At 40.5% G+C, this 27794-nt stretch overlaps 1 protein-coding gene across 1 annotated transcript in view; it reads right to left on the minus strand.

The window, feature by feature from the left end:
• The window catches only part of RTN3 (reticulon 3), a 59632-nt gene that overhangs the window by 25337 nt on the left and 6501 nt on the right, over positions 1–27794 (minus strand). The window contains exons 2-3 of the mRNA XM_046643237.1: positions 19303–19359; positions 8118–10469 (exon numbers count right to left, since the gene is read on the minus strand). Of these exons, the coding sequence (XP_046499193.1) occupies positions 8118–10469; positions 19303–19359 (2409 nt within the window). The remainder of the gene's footprint in view (positions 1–8117; positions 10470–19302; positions 19360–27794) is intronic.

Consider the following 27794-nt stretch of genomic DNA (forward strand, 5'->3'; position numbering starts at 1 on the left):
CCGAATTTTGGTATTTTCCTTTTCTATGTAAGTATTTATTGCTATAAATTTTCCTTTTGGCACTACATTCCGCAAGCTTGATATATTGCATATTCATTATCATTCACTTTAAAACATTTAAAATTTTTTCTTGTGCTTTCTTCTTTGAGCTATAAATTGTGTAAAAGTGTCTTGCTTAATTTCCAAATATTTGGAAATTTTCCTAGTTATCTTATTTTCATCGTTTTAAAATTTAATTTCACTATAATCTTAGAATATATTTTATATGATTTTAATCCTTTAAATTTATGAGTTGTTTTATGGCCTAGCATATTGTCCATATTGGTGTCCTTGGAAAAAATGTGTCTTCTGCCACTGCAGGGTACAGTGTTCCATAAATATCATTTAGGTCAAAGTGGTCGATTGTGCTGTTTAGATCTTTGTGCATGAATAGCTGGTCTATCAATTGCCAAAAAAGAGGTATTAAAACCTCCAATTAAGATTATAGAATTGCCTGTTTTTCCCTTTAATTCTGTCAATTTTTGCTTTGTGTATCCTGAAGCTGTTATTAGGCACATACTCATTTATGACCGCCAGACTTCCTGATATCTTTTATCATGATAATATGTCACTTATTATTTCTGGTAATACGCTTTGTCTTCTTATGCTTACTTCTGCATGGCATACATTTATATATTTTTTGGTATACCTTTTTCCATCCATTTACTTTCAACCTATCTGTGTCTTTATATTTAAAGTGCACTTTTTATAGTCAGCCTCCAAGTGGGTCTTGCATTTTCATGCAGCCTGCCACAGTGCTGACTGCAGTGTTCCGCCCGTTAACATTCTGATATGGTTGCATTATGTCTCCCATTTTATTCCCATCTTTCCTCTGTCTTTTGTTACCCCGTTCTTCCTTTCTTGCTTCTTTTTGATTATTTGAAGATTTTAATTTATCTACTGGCTTTTTAGCTATGTGTGTTTGCCTTATTATTTTAGTGGTTGTTTTAGGGAATACAACGTACATCTTTGACTTTTCAGTCTACTTAAAATTAATATTAATATTTACCCAGATATTTACCATTTCTGATGCTCTCTGTTCCTTCCTCAAGGTCTGAGTTTATAACTGATATCAATTCCCTTTAATCTCAAGAACTTCCTTTAGTGTTTCTAGTAGTGCAGGTCTTCTGGTGATAAATTCTCTGAGTTTTCTTTTATCTAAAAAAAGTCTTTGTTTTGCCTTCATTTTTGCAGAGTTTTTTTTTGCCAGATAGAGAAATCTGGGTTGACAGCTTTTTCCCTGTTTGGCACTTCAGAAGATGTTACTTCCCTGTCTTCTGACATCTGTGGTTTCTGCTAAGAAGTAAGTTCTCATTATAACTGCCATTCTCTTGTACGTGTCATTCTTCTCTAGCTACTTCCAAGATTTTTCTCCTTACCTTTGGTTTCAGCAATCAACTATGATATACTGTGCAGAAAAGGGCTAACTTAGCAGGCCTGGGATGCTCAAATCCTGCACAAGCCAAAGAAAGGTCTGTCTTCAGGACTGGCTGACTCCTGGGAGATGAACTCTGAGCCCTTGAAATATCCTGGCTGACAGGCACTTTTGCGTGGCTGGGCCTTGGGCCATGCTGTACCCGTGTGACCAGGGAAGTTCATCCTAATAATATGATTTATGGCAACACTGGTTTTTGCTCTGGGGGCTGGGGGCTGAGTAGCTGAGGTCAGTCATGTGGGCACTGCACACCATCCTGGACACAAGGATTGACTGAGCTTCCCTAGTTGGCAACGCTTTGCACATGCTGTCACATATCCCTGATGGAGAGTTAAGGATACCTCTGTGTGACTCCAGTGGACACCTGGGAGCTTGCAGCTGATTTCTCCTGGACTTTAGCCCATGTGCCTTTCTCCTTTGTCAAATCTCATCTCTGTCCTTTCACTGTAATAAACCCTTGAGTTTAAAAGCTTCTGAATCCTGTGAGTCCTTCTAGCAAATCACTGAGCCTGAGGGTGGTCGTGGGGACCCCTGACACATGTACCAAAGTATGGTTTTCTTTGTCCTTATCCTGGTAGGTGTTTGCTAAGCTTCTTTAACCAGTAAGTGTGTTCTGCATAAAATCTGAGAACTTTTTTGCCATTTATCTTCGAATATGTCCTTCTCCAGTCTCTCACCTTCCTCTCCTTCTGGGACTCCAATTATAAAGTTAGAGCTTATATAATATTGTCCCAAAGGTCCCTGAAGCTTGGTAATATTTTTTCTTTCTGTTCCTCAGGTTGGACAGTTGCTTGTTCATCAAGTTCACCGGCTCTTTCCTCTGTCACATCCACTTTGCCGATAAGGCCACTTGGTGAATTTTAATTTCAGCTGCTGAATCTTACAGTTCTAGAATTTCCACTTGGCTCTTCTTCTTTTCCTATTTCTCAGTTGAGATTTCCTTTCTTTCATTCAGGGTAAGCATATTTTCTTTACTTTACTGAACAGTTACAACAGTTGCCTTAAAACCCGTCTCCCAGTTCTAACATAGAAAGTTAGTTTCTGTTGGTTGTCTCTTTTCTTCAGACTGCATCGTATTTTCCTGGTTTTTAAAATGTTGTGTACTTTTGGATTATATCTTGGACATTGTGAATATTATGTTGTGCAGCCTCAGGACTCTGCATATCCCTCTGGAGAGTACTGATATTTCTGTTTTAGTATGCAGTTAAATTTGGCAGGACCCAAGCTGCAAATTCCTGTCTCCTGGGCAGCACCTCACATCTTAGTTCAGTCCCTTTATCTTTAGCTGGGCTGCCTGTGGGCTTCCATGCACATGCGTGGTTCAGGGATTAAATAGAGGCTCATACACAGAATTTTAGGCTCTCACTCTCTGGAGCTCTCCTTTCCAGGATTCCCCCTCCCCTCACTTTCTGGTGGTTGAATGGCTGACCTGAATTCTGTCCTCTGCTCAGTTTTCTACGAGAGTTTTAGCCAACCTGCCAGGTGCCAACTTCAGCCTGTCCTCTGGCTAAAAGCAGTACAAATGGAAGACTAATTTCACACAGGTCTCGTCTCCAAAGTCTCAGCCCTTTTTCAGACTCTGCCTGCTCTGTTCATTTTCCAGTACCTTCAGGTCTTTCTTTTTGTTTCCAATCTTGTCCAGAGTATACAGTTACAGCTATGCACCAGACAACGATGTTTCAATCAACGATGGAACACATATACGGTGGTGGTCCCGTAAGATTGGTACCACACAGCCTAGGTCTGTAGCAGTTTAAACCATCTCCAAGTATGTTCTACGATGTGCAAGTACACTCTACAATGTCCACACAATGACAAAATTGCCAAACGACACACTTCTCAGAACATATCCCTGTCGCTAAGCGACACGTGACTATATGCAAAAAGGTCAGTTCCAGTAAAAGCCTACTTGGCCATACTATAAGAAGAACTGTTTTGATCTTGTTTTTAAAACTTTACTTCTGGTTCACTGTGTGTAGGGAATACAGATTCACTTTTTTTTTTTCCCAGGAAGATTAGCCCTGAGCTAACATCTGCCACCAATCCTCCCTCCTCTTTTTGCTGAGGAAGACTGGCTCTGAGCTAACATCCATGCCCATCTTCCTCTACTTTATATGTGGGATGCCTGCCACAGCATGGCGTGGCAAGCAGTGCCATGTCCACACCCGGGATCCGAACCAGCAAACGCTGGGCCACGGAGAAGTGGAACGTGCGCACTTAACCACTGTGCCACTGGGCAGGCCCTACAGATTCACTTTTACTAATACTAAAATAGGGATTATTCTGAACACCTTGTTTAACTTTTTTTCCCTACTCTAAGCATTCATCATATAACAAAAACTCTGGTAGGTGTTCAGTAACGTAGTTCTTATTAATAAAATACCTACATTTTCACATAACAGTAGAAACTCCAACTTTGACAGCAAATTGACAGTTACCAGAAAAATCACGCGCATACCTAAAGTGAGATTGATAAGCAGTGGCACACTGATCCTGGAGATATCTGTATATGTGTAAAAACAGAGAAGTATAAGGATGTCAACTTCGGCGCTGTCCATAACAGTAAAAAATGGAAAATAACCCAAATGGTAATCAAAAGGGAAATAATAACATAGCAATAAAACGGACTACAACATACCTGTTAAAATGAGTAAATTCTATATATTTCAACATGAAAGGAGTCAAAAAACCTAATGTTGAATGAAACAAGTTACATAACAAACAGGATACTATTAACAAAGTTTTAAAAACACAAAACAATACTACATATGCACACATTTAAAATAAACTGGAAGGATCTATCAGGTGCATGATGGCGGTCACGTCTGGGCAAGGGGAGAAGCGAGTGGTCAGGCGGTAGTCAAAGGGTCCTTTAGTTTGGAAGCAAATATGACCACTAATGTTAATAATTAATAGAAGTTAATGCTATATACAGAAATACGAGTGTATGTCTTTTTGAACTTTTCTATATTTCTCCACTTCTTAAAATAAAAACCTCTAACAACTTGGAAGGCTATGTAACATTCGACTGCATGGACATGTCAGAACATAGTGGACCATGTCTAACTGTTAACGACACCGAGGTATCTGTTCTATCGCAGACAGGCCGACAAAGAACACCTTGTGGTTGTTTTCCCACGTCAATTTTTTTGCCCTTACCATAAATTCCCAGAAACAAATCGCTCAATTCTAGGTCTTTGTTACACATTGCCAAACTGCCTTCCAGAATAGTTGTCACAACATACGAACCTATCACCAAACTCTATACCTGCCTATTTCCTTGCATTTTTGCCAAGCTGGATACCAAAATTCAAGAAATTGTCTCCACCTAATTAGGTATATGAGACAGGGATCTAATTTTTTTCCAGAAGATTAGTCAGACCACAGATCAGACCATAATTACTGAGCAACTAACTATAATATCATCTAGGCTTCACTATACAATCAACATACATATACAGACAGCATGTTGTATACAATATACCATAAAATAGCAAAAGAAAAAGACCATACATTTTTTCCATTGTTTCTTTGGTCTATTTTCCCCAACAACTTTAGGCAGAACTAACCACACAACTGGTTTTCCTTGAGAAAAGATGACCATTCAGATATACTACTTCGAACTAGAGACTGATGTATTTTACTAAAGCAGTTTATATTTTAAAAGATTTACTCATAAAGTAAGACAATTTAAAAAGGTTTTCAATTTGGAAACCTGCAAAGACCTTTCAGCTTCTTGGTCTAACTATATCAGACTTCTTTAATATTATCATCTAAAAATATCTACTAACCAAAGAATTTGGTCATTAACAAACATCCTAACTTCCATAGCCCTTGTCATCTCTCACACTAGATTAAATAACTCAGCTGAGAATTACGAATAATTAGTATTAACACTGTACTTTATTTACTACAACACTACAAAGCAGGGCAAAACAATTACCACCATATTAACAAAGGAAGACGCTGAACCAGCTAGGCTAGTTGTCCAAGGTCACACCAAAGCAGGAATTTGCCAGAATTAGACAGTGGCGCTCTTGGAGCCTAATTCCTGTCTGCCTATCACTCAAAGGAACTACCTGTAAGAATTACGACAACAACTCACGGAGAAACCCAGGATATGCCAGAGTCATAGGATCACATCACTGAAATGATGTGGAAGACCATCTACATCAACATCCTCACTCTACACACAAGGAAACCGAGGCCCTAAAAGGTGACGTAACCTACTTGTTCAAGGTCACACTTCAAGACACAATAAAGCAACAATCAGAATTTAGTACTCCTTAATCTAAGCTCAACAGTCTTCAATTACTACAGTATTAACAGCTATCTTTAAATGCCATTAAAAATTTTTTGTTTATGAAAGTCTCAATGTTTTCACTGATAACTATTAACAATTCATTCACTTAATTAACCATTAAGGAATTAACAAATAATTATCCAGTACCTACTCTATGCCATGTCCTGTACTTGGTGCTGAATGAGTACTTACTGTGTACTCCATTACCTGCATTTTCACGTCTAATCCTCACGTTATAATAAGGTAAGCATAATTATTATCTCTATTTTAAGGATTAAAATATAGGAGGATGAAGTCATCTGCCCATGGTCTTCAGTAAGGAAATGGCTTTATAAAAAGTAAACCGTGCCCTTCTGCCGCAGCAGCCGTGGCTCCGTGGTACCCTGCGGCCGAGGGGGCCTCAGCAAGGGCCACAGGTAAGCAAGATGCCACCAAGCCGAGGCACAGTTGCTGGCATGGGCATCTCAGCAGGCACAGCAGGTCAGCGCCGGATGAGACCCAAGAGGTGTGTGGCTTTGTTCCTCGTGAAAGGCGCCCCCGATGGGAGGAGCTGAGCAGCGTTCTGGCTGCCACCAGGAGAGGACGGTGGCTAAGGACAGAGACCCCTCCCCACTCCGTGAATAATAAAACCTTTATAGAAAAAAAGTAAACTATAATCACACTTATAAGTTTACCCTAACAAAAATCTGATTTTTGTTTTAAACATTGTAACTTTCTGTGCGATTCCACTTAAAAAAGGGGACCTACTGTCTCCTCAAAAAACTAAAAATAGAACTACTATATGACCCAGCTATCCCAGTACTGGGTATCTACCCCAACAACTTGAAATCAACAATCTAAAGTAACATATACATCCCTATGTTCATTGCAGCACTATTCACAATAGCCAAGACATGTAAGCAATCCAAGCGCCCATCGACCGATGATTGGATAAAGAAGATGTGGTGTATATATACAATGGACTGCTACTCAGCCAGAAAAAAAGACAAATTCATCCCATTTGCAACAACATGGAAGGACCTGGAGGGGAATCATGTTAAGCAAAATAAGCCAGACTGAGAAAGACAAACACTAGACGATTTCACTCATATGTGGAATTGAACAAACACATGGACAAAGAGAACAGCTCAGTGGTTACCAGGGGAAGGGGTGGGGGATGGACACAGAGAGTGAAGGGGAGCACTTATGTGGCGACAGACAAGAAATACTGTACAACTGAAGTCTCACATCGATGTAAACTATTATGAATTCAATTAAAAGAAAGGATCTATTGTCAAAAAAGTCTGGCAAACCAGAGATCCCTCCGTAGCACCTAACACTGCACTAACCACACAGGAAGTGCAGAACTGGGTATTCGAGGTTGGGGGACCCTTTTGAAGAGCTTTAAATAGCCTGTTTTCTTACACTTTCCAAGACCCCAGAACAGACAGTATTGGAAGTAATTTGACTGAAGGCCAACTGCTAGGAAAGCAATCAAATAACGGAAGACAAAGGGAAGGGCTTTTACTACCACGTAATAAGTTTTGGCCTGAAGAAAATTAAATAAGGTCCAAAGGAGAAGAAAGCAGGAGTTCTCTTAAGTATGACTCACCAAACAGTTCTACAAAACTGGTTACCTACTTTCAGAGCATAAAATCTCTGCGGTATAAGACTAAATTAGTTAAAAGTTTCATTTACCGTCTTTCCCAGCAGGAATTCCTTTATCTTTGATTGCTAAATAGATTTCACGAGGCCCACAGCAGCAACATACCCAAGTGCTAAGCAGAGCTCCTGTTATGGAGCTTTTAAAATAAGCTTTGTAAATAAATAAGAGCCTAACGCAATATTCTGAAAAGCAACAATCACCCTAAGGTCACCTTGTAAGGAAAGGAGAACCTTGGAAAAACTGGAGCATAAAAAAATTCATTTTGGGGGCTAGCCCCAGGGCCGAGTGGTTAAGTTCGTGCGCTTCGCTTGGGAAGCCCAGGGTTTCACCAGTTCGAATCCTGGGCGCGGACATGGCACTGCTCATCAGGCCATGCTGAGGCAGCATCCCACATGCCACAACTAAAAATACACAACTGTGTAGCAAGGGGCTTTGGGGAGAAAAAGGAAAAAACAAAACCTTTAAAAAATCATTTTAAGGAGAAAATTGATTTTAACAAGTGGTCTACTGCTTTGGGAAATATTTGTATAAGAAAACCAAATCAAGCAACCATTAAAAGAAACAAACCACTTTTCCTCATTATACAGTGTGTTTTTATTCTAGCTATAACCTTGGAGACATAAGTCAGAGGCTAAGAAAAATGGCACTCTGATGAGTAATCAATGGCATGCAGTATGTCCAATGTAAACGGTTACCTGAGAAGTCTGTCAGAAGTCTTGCTAGGACATGCTTGTTCACTGGTTCAGTCTTGCTAAGGCTGGAAAGAACATCTACCCTAGCAGTCTCTTTGAGAACAGTGGGCTTTCTGGAAATCCCAAGATCAGATCCAGTCTTGACATCTGTGTGTTCTAGGACATCATACGATTGCTGTGGCCAAGAAGATTCTGGAGCAAATGTTAAAGTCTCCTTGAGTATTTCTTCAGAAGGTGATTCCACTTCATCCTGTGCAGAAGCGCACTTCTCCTGCCTTTCACTCAGTTCTTTAAGGGCTCTGATTGTGAGCTGTTCCTGTTCCAAGTCAAGAGATGCTGCTGGAGTCCGTCGGGTAGGGAAAACATCCAGAAGCTCACTTCCATTTGCTTCTCTGCTTTGTTCAGTGTATTTGCCTTTTACGTCTTTAATTTCAGAACCACCTGACTCACCTTCATGCAAGACTTCTCCCGGAAGAGATGGTTTGAAGCCCGCAGTCTTCTCTGAGGTTGCTGCACAAGCTTCACCTTCATCTACTATTCCTCTCTCTCTGGTTTCTGTAAAGGCTGCTACCAGGTCCTCTGGGGAGGAATCATCTGTATCTTTAACACTTTTTTCATGGAATGACCCCAAACAGGCAGATGTTGTCACATTTAGTGAGAATTCTGTCTCATTACAAACATCTGGAGATGCTGAAGGACGTCTTGGCCTCTCACTTGTCACAGGCCTTACAGGAGAAACTTCCCTCACACTACCTGGCTGCTTCACCTGTTCCGACAGGACACTCACATCAGGCACGTGTGCACACGCCGCCTCACCACCAGCTGGGCTCCCCTCAAGAACATCAGGCTGAACCGGCCGTGGCTCAGAGTCAGTGACTGACCCTTCCAAGTTCTCAGATGTCTTGCTTCCCCTGTTACAACTGAGAATCTTGTTGACTTCTCTTTCATCTGTTTTTACAACAGCACTTGGAACGGGAACGGGTTTTTCAGCCTGAATTTTGTTACCTTCAAATAAAATATCTGCTGTGATGTCCTCTATTACTGTGTCATCAGACTCACCAGAACTATCAGCCTCTGTCAATTCTCCCAACACAGAGCTCTGCCAGTTCAGCTCACCTTTCACGTGGCCATCAGGTAAAACCACCGTCACGGTGTCTGCTCCAGGACCCAAAGAGACGCATTTCTCAAGTGGGGACCCAGCTGGCTCTGAAAGTGTGCCACCTTGTTTCTGCACACTGCCTCCTACACCTTTGGTACTGACCTCCTTAGTGGAATCAAGACAGTCTGGTGCAGGTCTTTCAGTGAAGGCACTTTCTTGTGGGAGAGACGCTTCTGTCCAATCACTCGTTGATTTGGTGATGCGAGTGCTCCCATTAATAGAACGTACAGGAATTTTCTGATGAGCGTTAGTTTTAAGATTTACAACTGGAATCTCTGAATCATATTCACTCATGTCAAGTCCTGTAGTTTTCGTGACGCAGTCAGATTTTTCACTCTGCTGTTTCACTTGGGGAACCAAATCCCAAGTCAATATTTCATTGGTGAAGTTATGCATATCATTCACACATCTAGACACCTCTTGCAATGCTGCAGTTGTGTGTGAAAACTGTCGAGTGAGCAATGCAGAGGTTGGGCACCGCCCTGCCTCTTCATTTCGCAGTGGAAATACTCTGTCATGCGACTCTGAAATTTCTGCTGATGATTCGCCATTAGTGTGCATCGCCCAGCTACCAAAATCATTAGTGCTCTCCTTATACGCGTCTTTAAACTCTTTGTCAAATGCTGCTTTGTCAATAATTACTTCAAATGGTGATTCAGGAGAATCCTGCTCAATAACACCACCTCCTGAAACTTCAGATGGGGACGAAGAATCTGTACAAATGTCTTCTGCCTTCGACGGCTTGGTGGGTGTTTTCTGGGCTGTCAGCAAAACGAACTTGTCTTCAGCACCTAGGGCAGTGTTATCGTCCCTACTTGCTACCTCATTTGGGTTCTTGGACTCTTGATCTCTATTTCTTTGCTGTTCCACTTGACCAGCTTCCTTTGAGAGAAAAGCAAGGTGCTGTGGGAAACTGGCTGGAACGGAAGGACGGTTACAGTGAACTCCTTCTGCAACAGAAACTGGGGCGTCCGCTGTGTCTTCACTGGCCCCCTGAGGCTTGTCCATCTTTTTCACATCTAGAAGAGCCAAGTGGTCTTTTCCTTCTTGGGCTAAAATGGGCTGGCTGCCTAACTCTTTGCTTTTTTCTCCATGTAGTATTGTAAGGTCAGTGTTACGTATTTCAGAAGATGACAAAAAGGAGGAAGTCATAATTTCTGAAGGTGGCTCATCAGAGCAAAGAGAGCTCAATCCCTCTATGGTTAGAATTTGAAAGAACAATTGTTTACCAGGTACAATTACACATTAGCTAGGCAGCCAAGCAGCATGCTTTTTATTTTTGAAATCATATATATACACACAGGATGTATATATACACATACACATAAACATGTAACAAAACAAGGATCAAAAGTTATCCCGTAAGACATGCATAAAATTGCCAATGCTGAAACAGAAAAGCCTTTTGCATCATGCTACAAATTGCAAATGACAAAAAACTGTCATGACAAATACTTTTCAGTCTACTTTCTCCACTGTAAAGGTAAAGCATAAAGAAGGGTAATGAGACTGGGAAACCCGGGGAAGGTTCTCCCCTTGTTTTTCGGTAGAGCTATTCAACAGAAAGAGGGACTGGCCAGTGGCATACTAGTTAAGTTCTCATGTTCTGCTTTGGTGGTCCAGGGTTCGTAGGTTTGGATCCCAGGCAGGGACCTAGCACAGCTCATCCAGTCATGCTGTGGTGGCGTCCCACATAAAACAGAGGAAGATTGGCAACAGATGTCGGCTCAGGGCCAATCTTCCTCACAAAAAAACAAAAACAACTGTCCCAAGGGCAGGTACTGTCTTCCTCGCACACTGTTGTATCTCTGGAGCTGGAACAAGCCAGGACTTAAATAAACGGTTCCAGATGAATGAGTCAAAGACTCAGCTCGGTCAGGCGAGACCCAAGTGAGCTCAGGACAGCAACGCCTTGGGTGTGAATGAGTAACTGGGAAGACGTGAAAGAGAAAAAACCTTTGGGATCACCTTTATTCGGTTTATGTTCTTTCTCATGTGAGAAGCTGAATAATAGACAAAATCAAAATTACGACCTTATTCAAAATCATTTTTTAAAGACGGAAAGAAATATCTTACTACAATAAGTAAAATTCCACCATAAAAATGATTCCAAATGCCAGATAACGTTCCTCTATTTCAACACATCACTGAAATTTGATCTAATAGGATTTGACCTTTAGAATAGTGTAACTGTAATCTGGGCAGTGGGGAAAAAGTCTTTGTAAATTGAGGGAAAACAGGTAAAGTTTGATGGTACCAACTGTACTAGTGGGACAGACAACAGGTGAAATAAGCCGTAATTCATACCTAGTTCTAACGTAGCAAACATGGTTTCCCATCTACTATCACATAGTATGGACATTCAGCACGCCTGGATTAAGGATATAATGGAAATGAAACTGAGCACTGTAGCTTAAAAGGTTCAAAAACCTGAAATTTAAAGAAGTATAGGCTACATCTAAATCAGAAATATTCCACACTCTGAGCTATGTATTGTTAATCAACTTTCTGGTTACTGTTTCTATCAGGAAACACGCAATGGACTGAATCTGGATTAAGGGAGAACTGACTGGGAACCCTTCCCTTCCAACAGGAACGGAACCTGGAGGGGAGCAAAACTGACTCCACCTCACAGGGAACACCGTTCACATGCCTCTAGAGATTGAGATCTCAGACGAGCCAGACTCGTCAGCTCACACACACAAGCGGACAAAATGAACTAGCAACCATTCAGCAGAAATTTACTGAGTGCCGATTACGTGTAAGACAGTTTTAGAAACCAGGTTAAAAGCAGTGAACGAAACAGAAAAAATCCTTGCCCTTGTGGAGCGTACAATACAGAGGGGGAGACAGACAAGAGGCAGAATCAGTAAGTAAAATGATGACGATGAGGTGGTGGGCTTGAGGAAATGAAAAAGAAAGTAACCCCACCGAATGCTATCACGCAACGCACACATTACCGGGGGAAAAGCATGGGAGGAACGTTCTCCGCCTTGTCAGGACACACACGTGTCCGTTTTCCAAGCCTTGTTTCTCTCCTATCTTCCGTGAACTCTTAGTACTCCCCAAGCCCTGAGTTACGTATATAATAACTGAGATAGAGTTGGAAGATTAGGTTAGAAACCCTCTTCTCAGAACACCAGCAAGTCATGTTCTGAATGCTGTGACTGCCTGACAAACTTCAAACACTTTACTAAAGATTCTTTAATGCGACAGAACTGTACAAAAAGAACTTTAACCATGTTCCCTAATAGTAATTGTGTGACTTAACATTTGGGGTGGCGAGCTTCGGGGGTAGGGTGCGATGCTGCATTCCTTCCTCGGTGATGGTGAGATGCAGGTGCTAGCTCTCAGGACTGTCAATCAAGCTTCCCCACCCGGAGCAAAGTAAGGTAGCATCCTCATCTGTGGTTTAATTTTAAATCATCTTGTTTAGAATCTCAGCAAATGAAAAGAAGTTTCTTTGGCTAGTTGAAACCCTAACAAACTTGGATAGAACTGACTTGTACCAAGTCAATGGAAAAAATTGGGCTGGAAGAGTTTATAGAGGCGTGAAAATATTAACCAGAACAAAGAGCAGAATCTAGTACACCTTTTAGAACAGATTCCATAAGTGAAGACTCTTCCAGGTAGTCAGTACGGCACTTAATAGTCATTGGTGTTGTCCAATGGAAATCTGAAGGTAGTTACCTTTGAAAATACTATACACAGGGGCCGGCCCAGTGGCGCAGCGGTTTCTCGGCAACCCGGGGTTTGCCGGTTTGGATCCCAGGTGCAGACATGGCACTGCTTGGCAAGCCATGCTGTGGTAGGCGTCCCACATATAAAGTAGAGGAAGATGGGCACGAATGTTAGCTCAGGGCCAGTCTTCCTCAGCAAAAAGAGGAGGATTGGCAGCAGTTAGCTCAGGGCTAATCTTCCTCAAAAGGAAAAAATAAAATAAAATACTATACACAGTAAAACTGCCTCATGGAATAACTGGCTTATCTTACATCTCAGTAAATGTCCACTACCTTTCCTTTTTCAAAAGATCCAGCCCTTCAGACGCACTACAAGAGACTTTCAACATTACTTAAAAAATCTCATTATGAATATTATCTAGATTAGTTATTTGCTGTAATGGGATTTAATGTGAATATTCATTTTCAGGAATTCTAATCCCTTAAAAATATGGTATTACTCTCATTATTAACAAGAGTTATACATCTAATAAATCTGTTAAAAGGGAGTCAACATATGGTAAGAGGGGAAAAATGTCATAACCCACAGTGATCATGAGAATGTTCCCAAATTTATCCACTACTGAGCTCCCTGCTTACCTATAATCTTCTCAAACTCTAAATACTTAGAAGTCTCCATTTAAGTATATTATCTGAAATAAGACTAGGAAACTAAGTGGGCAGTCTATTCTAAATTTCTAGACCACTCCCCAAACAAAAATTCCTATTAAAAGATGCAAAATCCTTTTATCACACTTACTAATCGTGTGGCCTTGGCAAATTGCTTAATCTCATCTAAAAAAATGGGGATACTGAAGCACCTACCTTGAGGACTGCTTAGAAAGTACCTGGCACTTAGCAAATCCTCAATATATGTCCCCAAACACCACATTCTCAAAAAAAAAACAAAAACAAAAAACAAAAACAAAACTCTCCCGGCACAGAAGCTCCAAAACATATGCCTTTTTGTTAGAGGAGGGAAAAAAGGCACACTGTCCAGTCATAACCACCATCACCTGGTACGCGGCACAGAAAATCCTCATTCAGAATTTTAGACACACTCCCCCCCCCCCAACATTCACACATAAAAGGAATTTAAAGAGTTTTATCTATTTCAAAATTTTGGGAAATGCAACTTCTGAATCAGTTGGTACAAACCAAACGCCTATGACATTCCAAGAACTGTGCTAGGTTCTACGTGGATAAAGACATTTAAGAGAGTCCACTACATAAAAAAATTCGAAGCCAAAGTTGAAAGAGAGAAGAAAGAACTTTCCCTGAACACTGTCTCAGCAAACGCTCTTCACCATCAAGGTCAAAGTATATTTTAGGTCAATGTACAACCAGCTGAACAATTTAACCACCTCGCAGGAATGCAGCCTTTGGCACCGTAGTTTACAGTCTCTTTCAAACTTGGGAGCAGCTACTAGCACTTTATGGGCTTTATCTCTGACTTCCTGACTCAGAATTTCCTGAGGAGGACAGAGCTCAGAAATCTGCATCACAAGTTTCCCAGGTAATGAACCTGGCTTGAGAACCACAGCTTTACCGCATGTTATTTGTTTTAGAAGGGTAGAAAAGCCAAGCCGTACTTCCGAACTCTAGTCCTGCAAGCGCCCACAGGAGATGAGACTGACACTCTCCACTCTCACCCCAGCTCAGACCGTCTCCGTCCAGGAGCACAACTCACAGCGGGGTAGGGCGTGGGGCAGGAGTGGGCCTACGTGCCTGCCTTAAGTACTTCCACACACTAATTTTTTATTTTTTTAATCAAAGATTGGCACCTGAGCTAACATTTTTTGCCAATCATCTTCTTTTCTTCTTCTCCCCAAAGCGCCCAGTACACAGTTGTGTATTCTAGTTGCAGGTCCTTTTGGCTCTGCTGTGTGGGACGCCGCCTCAGCATGACCTGATGAGCGGTGCTGGGTCGGTGCCCAGGATCCAAACCAGCGAAACCCTGGGCTGCTGAAGCGGAGCGCACAAACCTAACCATTTGGCCACAGGGCCCGCCACCTACACACTAATTTTAAAATGGATTAACTCAAAACTTTGATTGGCAAAAGCTCCATTTGACTAGAGAATGTGGAGTGGGAATTGAGACTTTTCTCTCCTCTATGCCCAGAGGGTATTTTATCTCACAGAGCAAGGCGAGGACAAAAATGACAGATGAAAAAACAACTTCCAAATGAATACTGTGTTCGCATCAAGTAAATACATTCAAACTGAAAAGAAACCCTTCATACACTATTCACTCTACCCTTCAAAATACCTTCTCTTTACTTGGCTTCTTGTTCCCCAAACTGTCTTTCAGAAAGAGATTTAGAACTTTTTTATTCAAGTGTTTATAATTTAATTACTCAAAACATAATGTGATCTAGAAACAAGTCAACAATAATAAATGTTATATCCTCTATCAGAGTTCTAACAGAGTGAATAGCTTAAAATTATATATGGTTACTTTCCCCTCTTCACTTAGGAAATTCATTACTTTTAACTAAAAAGGATACTTGTAACATGGAAAAACCATATACATCAGTAAAGAAGTGATGCCAGCCTGCAGTAGCCACGAAGTTACTTTTCCACGTACATAATATGCATATTCACACAAGGCAGGCTTGAAATATTCAGGTATAGGTTTTCCTACACTTGAATTTTCTCATGTTCACAAAACAAGAAGGAAAGACAAATTATCGTGCGAAACAGTCAGCAACTTTCAGCCACAGCATCAAAATAGGAAGTTAGCCAGCAGACACTCTGCAGCCACGCTAGATCCTGAACAAAAAGGCTCTTTTGTACAAAGAAAAATGTTTTGCTTTTGTTAAAAAAAAAGGCTGTAACTGGCAAAATTTTTCTCCTCAATGTTTGCCCCAAAGTTCAGTGTTTAACTTCCTATTCCAGATGCCTACTGCATTGCTCAGATCGAATGCAAGTGTTCATTACTGCAAACGTGCTTCCAATTCCGCACGGTGCATGGATCCCCTTTCCAATCTTATTTTCACCTACTTTCCTTCCAATGTTTTCTAAAGAAAATTGCAATATTTTCCAGCCTCTACTCTTATCAAAAATAGAAACCAAATTTCAGTCTGATTTTGTGTGTGATGGCAGGAGCACATCCCCCAGGTGATACTAAATTTCATCAGCAATAGCAATAATATGGCTAAAATAGTAATCTCTGCCTCTTCTGCTCTCATAATTTTAACATGAATCCCAAAATGACATCTCTAAAAATATCTGTAAACTCTAATACCCAACTAACATACTTTGTCATCTTTACCATAGGTAGGTAGCAGTTTTGAGCATGGACTTGGAGTTCTAGGTCTGACTCACTGTGTGACCTTGAACAAGTCATTTCATCATTTTAAAACCTCCGTTTCCTCAACTGGTAAAAGAGCTGGTAGCTTTTCAGTACAACTGGCTGTGAGGATTAAATGAGATGATTTACATAAAGTACTGAGCATCATAAAATAAAAGCTCAAGAAAAACCAGCTACATACTACATCTATACCTGTTAATATCTTTATATTACATTACAGGAAAATGTCATTAAAATTTACTCCCCCATTTTGAAATGCTCAGGGCTTAGACTGAAATTTAACTCTGTTAAATGAGAAAAAAGGAATCAGTAAGATTACAAAGGACCTACTCAGGAGTACAACTCATTTAAGAAGGAACTGATTATGCCATTGGCATTTTCATCACGAATCTATTCATTAGCTTTCAAAAAGCTCAACCTGCGAGCTTGAGTAGCAGTATACTTCAAAGTAGTACCATTTAATAAATACTGCATAGTTTCCTTTTGAAAAATTTAACTGCCTTTTCTTTACTCAGTCCAAATTAATAAGACTTTTTGCTACATGCATCTCCCTGAAGCCCAGTAATGATACGTATATATTTCAGGATTAAAAATGCCATTCTTAAATATGAAAATATCCTATTTAATTATTGCTACATATGCCTCAGTATGGTTACATCTGTAAAAGCAAAGCACAGCTCCCCAAGGCTAAACGCCTAAGGAGTGTGGGCGCCCAGACCAGCAGTCAGCTGGATTAGTGCTGTGACGGACCCCAGGTGCCGGCTGGGGCAGCAGTCGGTCTGAAAGGCCTGCGTTGGCCCAGACTGGTCCCGGCTTCTCTCCCCAGAGGTTTTTATCCAGCTAACCAAGTACATCAACAACTTCCTCTTCTCTTATTTTTAGTAAGGCAGACTACAAGTTACCAGCGTTGGCTACCCTAGAACACACCTAATCACTTGCCGAGGGGTTCCTTCAAAAGCCGAACAGGCTGGTCTCTAGATCTGCCAAGGATGTGGGGAGCCAAGTGGGTTACTCTTCCATTATGTGTTTTTTTTGCAGGAGAAAACACTGGTAATAGAGGCTAGATTGAAACACCTATAGGGTTATGACGTTGTAAACTGCCTCTTTACAATACCGTCTTAACAATAACACTATCCTGAATGGGCACTGGTCAAAATAACTCTTTATAAGCAAAAAGGAAGAACGACAAATCTATTTTCTTTTACAAACCTTCATACTCACTGTGAAACTAAAGCCTACTGCAACATTAGTTTTTAATTAGAAAATTCTTTTTTTATTTACCTCCACTCTACTTGAGTGTATGTCTAATTTTTCCTAACAGGGATTAAAATAATCCTTTAAGCTATGACAGTTATCTTCTCAACATTCCACTCATTAGTTATATTAGGCTTGGGTTGCAATGTTACACTATTTAGGATATCAATTATCCCCTTTCTGTATGAAGAAAGTGCCTGGAAGTTATAACTACAAAGAATGTATTTTAAAAGATCTGAAATATTTATGATAAAAAATTATTTGTTCTATTTACACTATGATATTTTTACCGGTTTATCATCCAGAGTAGAATAAATGTAATACTTACTTGCCTAAATTATTAAATTTCTCATGTGGGGAAAAAACCCTTAAAAATATAAATCTGGTTGGCAGAGGAGATGGGGGTGGGGGAGGGCAATGGGGTAAAGGGGCACATTTGTATGGTGACGGATAAAAACTGGACTGTTGGTGGTGAACACGATGCAGGCTATACAGAAACTGAAGATACCGTGACATACACCTGAAATTTACAGAATGTTGTAAGCCAGTATGACCCCAATAAAATACTTTTTTAAAAAATATATAAATCTGGTTGGGTTCCAGTTGTCAAGAATCAACTTTGTGTATTTGAGTTACTTTCTAACATTCACAAAATATCTTCTAATGAAAACAAGTTAATTTCAAAGGTCATGATTTGAAGAGATACCCAAATTCACAAAATGAGGTACATTATAAAGGGGTTGGGGTCTCCAACGTTATGAGTTTGAATTAAAAACAACAAATTATCACTTAGAAGCAACAAATTATCTACCAAGTTTCCTAAGAAGAAGATTAAAGCCAGCAAAAATTTTACTAAGTTCATTTTATTCCATTATATTTGTATTCTTATAAGGTCAAAGTCTTCCTAACAAACCAGCATCCAGACTTCCCACCTAGAGAATTCCAGCTGGGACAATAAACTGCTTGCACAGGGCTTCTCCGACCTACCTAGTGAGTTTAATTACCTTTTTTAAAATGAGGGTTTTCCAGTGACCTATATTTGAGGTCGAGTACAACAGCACAAATGACACAGCGCCTATTATTAGTGCAAATCAACGAAGCACACAGTGCTCTCCTGCAGATTCTTGGCAGCGCTACCCCCCAAATGTATAGCCATCACACTCTGATTCCCTTCCTCAGATGAAAACAAAAAGCCAGTTTAATCTCTAGGAAAACAAACCTTGCTTGCCTAAAAGTCAACTGATTTGTTCAACGTTCCTAGGCAATTTGGAACTAGCCTCGCTTCTGGGATAAATCTCATGCAAATTAGCACTAAAGTGCTCTAGCTAGGTGGGTGTTATCAGGAGCTTCGTGGAAGCACAATTTCATACTATTTTCCAGATCTCCTACCTCTCCACACCAGTACACAACCACAAATCAATAAGTTAAATGCATTCTAGGGGCGGGTTGTCTCTGAGCCACAAATCTATCTGCTCCAAATTCCATGGGTGAGTTTTAATTTTTAAGAAATACTCAAAACTATGCCTAAAGTGTATGCTATGTTAAAGATCCACCTTTAGGGTCCATTCTATTTAACTTCTACAGGAAAGCCACTGAAAACTGCTAAATGTAAAGAACTGGCTTGTAATTGACTTTTATTTTAAGGGATTTGGGGCCAATAGAAAACTTGTGCCTCATGCCCCCAGTTACAGCCTCTTTCTCAACATTTTTCTTTTATTAATGCACAAAAAATGACAGACTTGCCTTGTGAGGTCGAAAATAGAGATACAGGCTGAGAGGAAGAGGAAGAAACAAAGGAATCTGAAAGAAAATATACAGCGTGAGAAACTGACAACCTCACATAGGAATTTTAACTTTAACGTTCCTTTTTTTTTCTTTTTTGGCCAACCATCACAATTTCATTGGGTTTAAGCAAGAGGGGAAAACCCCAATCTGTATTTCCAATTACTGTTTTCACTCACCTGGCAGAAAAACCTTATTTCATTTTCAAGATGCATTTCTAAAAGTTAATCAATTCAATTTTTTTGGTCAAATATTCTCACCTTCAAAGGAAGAAAAGAGGAACCCCTAGTATTTTTAAACAAATATAACCTCAAGGAAGATGATGCTCCCCTGCAACTGTGTGGGAAGAAAAACAGGTAGCTGAGAACTAATGGATATTTGCTTTTAACCATTTTCAACTGCATTTTGAGGAGTTAGTCACTAATATGAGCATTTAAACAGACAGTTGGCAAATATGCAAAGTTGACCCTGAATACTTAAAAAAAAAAAAAAAATCACAATTAATCCTGGGAAAATAGGACTACATGATAAATCTTCCATTTCCTAAAATTATACTCTTGTAAATTTGGCAACATGTATCAAAATTTTAAACGCACATACCTTCCCCACCATCCCCTGTACATATTCTTTAACTCTGCAATTATACTTCTAGGAATTAACCTACAGAATCTATTTGCATATAGGGACAAAGACATGTGTATGAGGATATTCATAAGAACACTAGTTATAAATAATAGGAAAAATCTAAATGACCATCACCAGAAGACTAATTAGTTATATCCAAAGAATGGAATACTTGCTGCTATGAAAAAGAACGAGGTACAGCTATATATGTGGATTAAATTTAAAAAGCAAAGTGCAGAAGTGCATACAGTGTGCCCCTACTTGTTACGTGGCAACAAAAGGGACTTTGAGGTCTGGGGCGGGAGGGTGATTTGCTTTTCACTACAGCCCTTGGTCCTTTCAAAAAAAAAAAATCAATCAAATAAACCAAGAATATAAATTATCTTTCCAGTAAAAATGGAAAAAAGTTAATAAAAACAGCACATGAAAAACAAAACCTTCTAAAGTTTCCCCAAGTTGTTTCCCAACATCGTAAATTTTTATGCACAGCAACTATTCTGGTACAGAACACAGACAACCAATAAGAGTTTTGCAACAATATTGCGTGAAGTCTTCTAACTCACAAAACCACACTACATTCCCAGGCTGTATTTATGTTATAGGCAACTGAACTCGAGAATGGCAACCTTAATTCTCAAATGCCTTTAATTAAATCAAACACTATCTAGTTTGATTAGCTATTAACTAGTTCCAGGCACTGTATTTGCACTGCTAATACAGAGATGACAGCTGTGCCCACCAGTAACTGAAAAAGAAATACAGGCCAGGGGCCGGCCCGGTAGCGCAGCGGCTAAGTGCCCACGTTCCGCTTCTCCGTGGCTTGGGGTCCCCGGTTCAGATCCCAGGTGCGGACACAGCACTGCTTGGCACACCATGCTGTGGCAGGCGTCCCACGTATGAAGTAGAGGAAGATAGGCATGGATGTTAGCTCAGGGCCGGTCTTCCTCAGCAAAAAGAGGAGGATCGGCAGTAGTTGGCTCAGGGCTAATCTTCCTTTAAAAAAAAAAAAGAAATACAGGCCAGTAAAACCAGTTGTGGGAATGCAGCGGAGGCAGTCACTGCTGTAAACTGCAGCCGAGATGGTAAACTTGGTCTTAAAGGGTGTTCATCAGGTGAACAGGCAGGGCAAGGCATTCTGGAGAGAAGGAACCACTGGCCAGATTCCAAATGGCTGCAAGCGTCATGCAAGGAAATTCTATTATATTCTGTGCGCAATGAGGAATCACTGAAAGTTTTAAGGTAAAGGAGGGACAATATCACGTGTTTTAAAAAGAACTCTGGCAGCAGGGCAGAGCATGGACTTAACTGGAAAGCTACTGAATAATCTTGGCATGACATGAGGGCCTGAACTAAGGCAGTGCGGATGGGAATGAGGGGCTAGATTCGACAAGAAGAATGGAGAGGACTTGGACTCATCTGGATGCTGGAGAAGTCAAAGCACTGAAGGACTAAACGAAATGCCACTGGGTGGGGTACGAACAAAGGAGGAGGAATTCCTTATATTAACTTTCTCTAAAAAGTAAGCTGTCCAAGGCATATCTAAAGTGGAAACTGTTTACCAATATGGACGGCTCAGGAGAGAGGCAAGGGCTACAGACAAACACCTGGGAGTTAACACGTGGGTGAGCACTGTCAGCACCGGAATCTGCCTGGGGAGCATCAGAGGTTTCACAACGGAATCTTGAGACAGACCAATATGTAAAGAAGACATGGAAGAAGAACCAGCGAAGGAGACAGAAAGCAGTCAACAGAGGAGAAAATGGCGTCACTTGGAGAACGCTGTGGAGAACGGTCAAGAGTCAAAAGCCCATGAGTGGTCCAGACTTTGAAATGGGTCACTGAAATTAAGGAATCAAATACTTTGGGATTGATGACCCTATAGCTGGGGTGGGGCAGACACTGGAGACCGAGGAATGAACGAAGTTTAAAAAGTACTGACAGCAAGTATGGGAAGAATGGGTGTAAAGGGAAGGGCTAACAAGTGGGCGGCAGCTGGAGGGAGAGGCAGAGCCGGGGAAAGATTTTCAGGAATGGAAAGTGATTCAAGCATTGCAGGAGAAAGGAAGGAGCAAGTAGAAGGAAAAAGTCTGAAGACACAGAAAAAAGAAGTAATATTTGCAGGAACAAAGCCCAGAAAGTTGCTGGAAGATAAGGGATAAAACAGCACAAGTGGATCCTCTGAAAATGTAATTTCAATAAATAAGCAGTCATCTGTCCAAATATGCAGTGATAGGATCGCTTATCACGAACAGGATTTTTCTTTTAAGGAAACTTAATAAGCTCTATCAGGGACTGGTTAAGTAAGTTTTGGGATATCCCTACAACAGGATACCATTCATTAAAAATTGTGTTGTAGATGACAATTTATTGATACTGATAGTACACTGAATAAAAAAGAACATTACAAAGATGATTTAAATAATGTGATCTTATTTTGGTAAAAAAATACAAATTCATGTGAGAAGAAACAGGGACAATGCTATTTACTGAGTAGAGGAGGGGTTATGGGAATTAAAATTTTTTTTTGCTTTTCTGTGTTCGAGTTTTTGAAAATAACGAACATGTATTACTTATTTCAAAAAAGAGCTTATTTTTTGTTACAAAATGAAAGGATATACATGAAAATATTAACTAGCTAATATTACTGCCTGATTTTTAATTTTCTTTATATTTTGGTTTTCCTAAATTTTCTATTATGAACATGCATTTTTCTCACAATTCTAACACGTACCTATTGCCCCCACCTACATGAAATGGGTCAGCTACCTGAGAGGGGAAAGAGGACACTTAAAGCAGGATCCCTAGCAGGTCTTTCAATAAAACTGTTTGGTGAGTAATCTTATTAGTCTTCACACCGCTGGATTTTCAATCCTCATAATACTTTAAGCTGCAACAAACTGTCAAAGCTACAAAAAAAAAATCCTGCCTCTTTGCGAACAGGGCTTCTGTTTACTTACTGAGGCCTGAAAATCTAACTGTGATAGACATGGGGAGCCAAGCCTTTAAATATGCACGTTAAAACAAATCCTCACAACTGCACTTAAGACAAAAAACTGAACCTTTTACGTAAAAGTGTCAGAATCAAGATTTAAACCTGAACTCTTCCTGAATCGCTGTGCCTGCCTTCTACATCACTCTATCTGCCAGTCAGATCACCTGTCCTCATCCGGCTGGTCTGAAACCTACTGTATGTGCTCCTTACCTGAAAATCTACTAGTCAAGTTCCTATTTTAAAACTCCGTAATACTAGTAAGAGAAGACCCTGTCCCCTTACCAAACCCCTCTCTTCAGCAGCATATTGAGTGGTTGAAAAGTTGAAAAACAAGGAGGAAAAATAGCAAAAAGGTCCACAAATGTAGGTTTCAAATTTGGGTCAAGCCTGTGCTAGACGTGTTGTTGAGGGGAGGGAAAGAGAGGAGAAGCTTTGGACTGGACAAGAGATTCAAGTTTTGATGTACATCAGGGGGAAACTATACCAAATAAATCTAAATGTTTGAATTTTCTAAGCCCCAATAAAAATTCTGTTTCAATGAATTATTCATTTCGGTGATAACTGTCTTTCACTACCAGCAGAATACAGGCTATATTTTTAGACAGAGAAGCAAGTTACCTTCAGGAACTCTGTAGAAGACTTCTATATCTAACCCCCAAGCTTTTCCTTTGTGCTAGCTTCTATACACTATCAAAAAAAACCTTCCAGTACATAAGGAAAAGTGTTTGAAATTTTATCAATTAACAATGAAAATTAGAAATGCGTGAGCTCTTTTAAAAATCTTTCCTAATACTCTCTCTACTATTAAAACAAATGATTTTATATCATCTACCATTTCCTTTTTGCTTTATAGCTGGGCCACAAAAACAGTGGCCATTTTCCAGTCTTTCTTGTGACCACAATTCTTGATGGCAATTCATACCATCTCAGAAGCTGCTAAACTGAGCCAGTGAATGCCCCCTCCACCATCAGAGCTCCGGGGACAGGCAGATTGACTCCCCACCAAACTTTCTATCATTTCTTTCTTTTTCTCATCTTTTTGTGCTGGCTAGGACCTCTGCTGTAATACTGAGTGGAAGGAGTGAAAGGGGACCTCCTTGCATCTCCCAAAGCAATTTCTGCTTCACGATTAAGGCTTTCTTCTTCTTCTTCTTTTTTTTAATGTTTAGAATATTGTTATATTTAACATATATTTGGAACATGTTATATTTAACACTTAGAATTTAAACATTTTAGAATAATTTCAGATTTACAGAAAAGGTGCAAAGACAATACAGTGTTGCCTTACATCCAGCACTCAGTTTCTTTCACTGTGAACGTGCTACATCAGTATGGTGGTACATTTGTCACAACTAATGAACTAATATCGGTGCATTACTAGTAACTAAGCCCCATTCCTCATTCGGATTTCATTAATTTTACCCTAGGGCCCTTTTCTTGTTCCAAGAGCGCACCAACTCAGGATACCACACCACATTCTGTCATCTTATCTCCTTAGCCTCTTTTGGACTATGACAATTTCTCAGATTTATCCTTGCTTTTGATGATTTCGAGTTTTGAGGAGTACTGTCAGGTATTTCATAGCATGTCCCTCAATTTGGGTTCGTGTGATGTTTTTCTCATGCTTGGCCTGGAGTTACAGGTCCTGGGGAAGGTTACCAGTTAGGTGAAGGGCCATCCCTGTCCGATCACACCAGCAGTTCATACCACATCAACGTGACATCACTACTGACGTGAACCTTGATCCCCTGGCTGAGGGAGTTTGCCAGGCTCCTCTCCCCTCCCTTTCACACTGCACTCTTTGGAAGCAAGTCACTAAGCACTTCCCATACTTAAGGAGTGCGGAGAAGCTATGTAAATCAGCAGGTTGATTTTTAAATACTTAGAATTAACATTACTGTAAGAACAGAACAATTAGTAAGGATTTGGTCCTCTGGAACCAATAAGTCTAGATAAGATCTACTATCTAGCTAAAAAAATCCAATTTATTTGCTGTTGGAAATAAATTCCAACCTAACTGGAAGCATCTTAGGGTTAAGGACCATCTTACAGGTCCCTGTATCTTTCATAAGGCAGAGAGCCCGATGACCAGCATATAGGAGAAGGCATGGAATATGGAGGCCTGAACATCACAGAGGCTTAATAAACGTTTGGTGAAAACCAGACTGTAAGAGATTTTTAAACTGTTATTTCAAAAAAAGACTCTGAAAAGCAACTGGACATTAGTCCTACTAATGCAGTAGTTACTAAGCAGTAGTTGCCTCCAGCATAAGTCAAGATGGTGCCTGTTATCAAGAAGCTTACTCTTCTATTGCAACACTAAAAAAGAGGCTGAAAGCTTTCTTTGTACATTTATGGAGCAAACGTACATGCAATCTAAGAGGAAGAACAAGCATAATTCCTGTTGCAAAAGAAACAAAATTACAAAGTCTGAGTGACAGAAAGAAAATAGACTGTGTAAAGAGGAAATTGGTTACAAATATTTTAAAAATGCAACTTCTAAAATAGCACTACATTTACCTTTAGGAACGTCTTACCCTTCTCCAAATTATGGTCAAGATGTATCAAATCAAAACCTCAGATTTGTCAGGAATAAAATGGAAATTAAACTTATTTTAACATATTTAAATATTCTGACACATGAGACTAGCCTACCATTGAGTCCTTACTGCGAGTCTCTTTCTAAAACACCAAAATGTGGCATTTAAGTGGTTATAAAAAGACACGTTTCTGGATTAAAGTCATTAGTAGGAAATATCCAGAGTCTAAAAGAAAAGATAGTAAAAGAAGCTAATCTTAAACACAAGGTATATTTATTACAGCTAGAGTTTTCTGGGCTTACATGAAAACACTCTCCTCAGCACCTAAATGGATAGCCCCCCGTTATCTGTGGTTTCAGTTACCTGCGGTCAACCACTGTCTGACAATATTAAATGGAAAACTCCAGAAATAAACAATTCATAAATTTTATTGCATGCTGTTCTGAATAGTGTGAAGAAATCTCGTGCCATCTCGCCTGGAATGTGAATCATCCCTTTGTCCAGCATATCTACATCCACGCTGCGTCCGCTATCTGCCTGCCAGCCTGGGAGCCTCTTGGTTACCAGACCGATGGTGGCACATCGCAGTGCTTGTGTTCCAGTAACCCTTATTTTACTTAATAATGGCCCCTAAGTGCAAAAGCAGTGATGCTGGAAATTCAGATATTCTATTCCTGGGCTTAATTTATACATTAGACTTTATGATAGGTATGCATGCATACAAAAAAACACAGTGCATACAGGGCTCAGTACTACTGCAGTTTCAGGCATCCACTGGGGGTCTTGGAATGTATATTCCCCTCGAGTAAGAGAGGATTACTATAATTCGATTTCCAAAAACCAAATGTTCTGGGGCTGGCCCCATGGCTGAGTGGTTAAGTTCACGTGCTCCGCTGCAGGCGGCCCAGTGTTTCGTTGGTTCGAATCCTGAGCGCGGACATGGCACTGCTCATCAAGCCACGCTGAGGCAGCATCCCGCATGCCACAACTAGGAGGATCCACAGCGAAGAATATACAACTATGTACTGGGGGGCTTTGGGGAGAAAAAGGAAAAAAATAAAATCTTTAAAAAAAAAAAAACAAAACCCAACAAATGTTCTGGGCCAGCCCTGAGACTGAGTGGTTGGGTTCATGCGCTCCGCTTCAGCGGCCCAAGGTCTCACCAGTTCGAATCCTGGCACGGACATGGCACCGCTCATCAGGCCATGCTGAGGTGGTGTTCCACATGCCACAACGGGAAGGACCGACAACTAAAATATACAACTATGTACCGGGGGGCTTTGGGGAGAAAAAGGGAAAATAAAGTCTTAAACAAACAAATGTTCTTAATCAAAACGGATTTCACAGCTCATGAACCCTGTGAAAGTATATGCAATACTTTGTTCATATCTATGTTTTTCTGGGAAGAGTTTCTCCATCCATTCATTCATTCCAGAAACATTTACTCAACACCTATTAAGAGCCAAGAACTAGTTTTAGCTGCTGAACAAAAACAATAAGGTCTCTGCTCTGATTCAAAAATAGCTGAGAGCTTGCTTTGTGCCAGGTTCTGTCCGGGCATTAGACATGGAGAAGAAACAGCAAAAATCTCCACTCTGATGGAACCTATATTCTAGTGTGGAAGATAGACAATAAAATAAATACGTCAAATACAGTAAGATAGATTATGACAAGTGGTAAGAAAAACAAAGCAGGGGAGGCCTAAAAAGTGTTCTTTTTCTTGTGCAATTTATATAAGGTGGTAAGGCAAAGAGCTAAAGGAGGTGAGGGAGTGAAGAGCTGCCAGGATATATGAGGGAAGAGCCTTCTAGGCAGAGTGAACAGGAAACAAGACTCGGAGGTAGAGGGGTATTCTGCCACGAAAAACGGCAAGGTGGTCAGTGTGGCTGAAGCTGGGTGAGCAAGGGGGAGGCTGGCCAGATCCTACAGGGCTTCACGAGCTTTCTACGGACGTTACTGCGAGCGTGATGGGAAACCACTGCAGCGTTTGCCCATGAGGGACATGATCCAACTCACATTTCTCACAGGCTTATACCAGCTGCTGTGCAGAGAAGAGACCGAAGAGAAGCAAGGGAGAAAGTACGGAGACCAGTTAGGAGGCAAATGCAATAATCCAGGAGAGCTGTGATAGTAGCCTGGACCACGGTGGGGGCAGTGGAGGCTGAGAAAATTGGTCAGACACTGGATATATTCTGAAGGTAGAATCAACAGGATTTGCTCATAGACATATGAAGGAAACAGAGGCATCAAGGAAGACCCTAAGCTTTGTGATTTGGGCAAAAGATGGCCAGAATGGC

Source organism: Equus quagga, chromosome 17 (assembly GCF_021613505.1).
Source record: "Equus quagga isolate Etosha38 chromosome 17, UCLA_HA_Equagga_1.0, whole genome shotgun sequence".
NCBI lineage: Eukaryota > Metazoa > Chordata > Mammalia > Perissodactyla > Equidae > Equus > Equus quagga.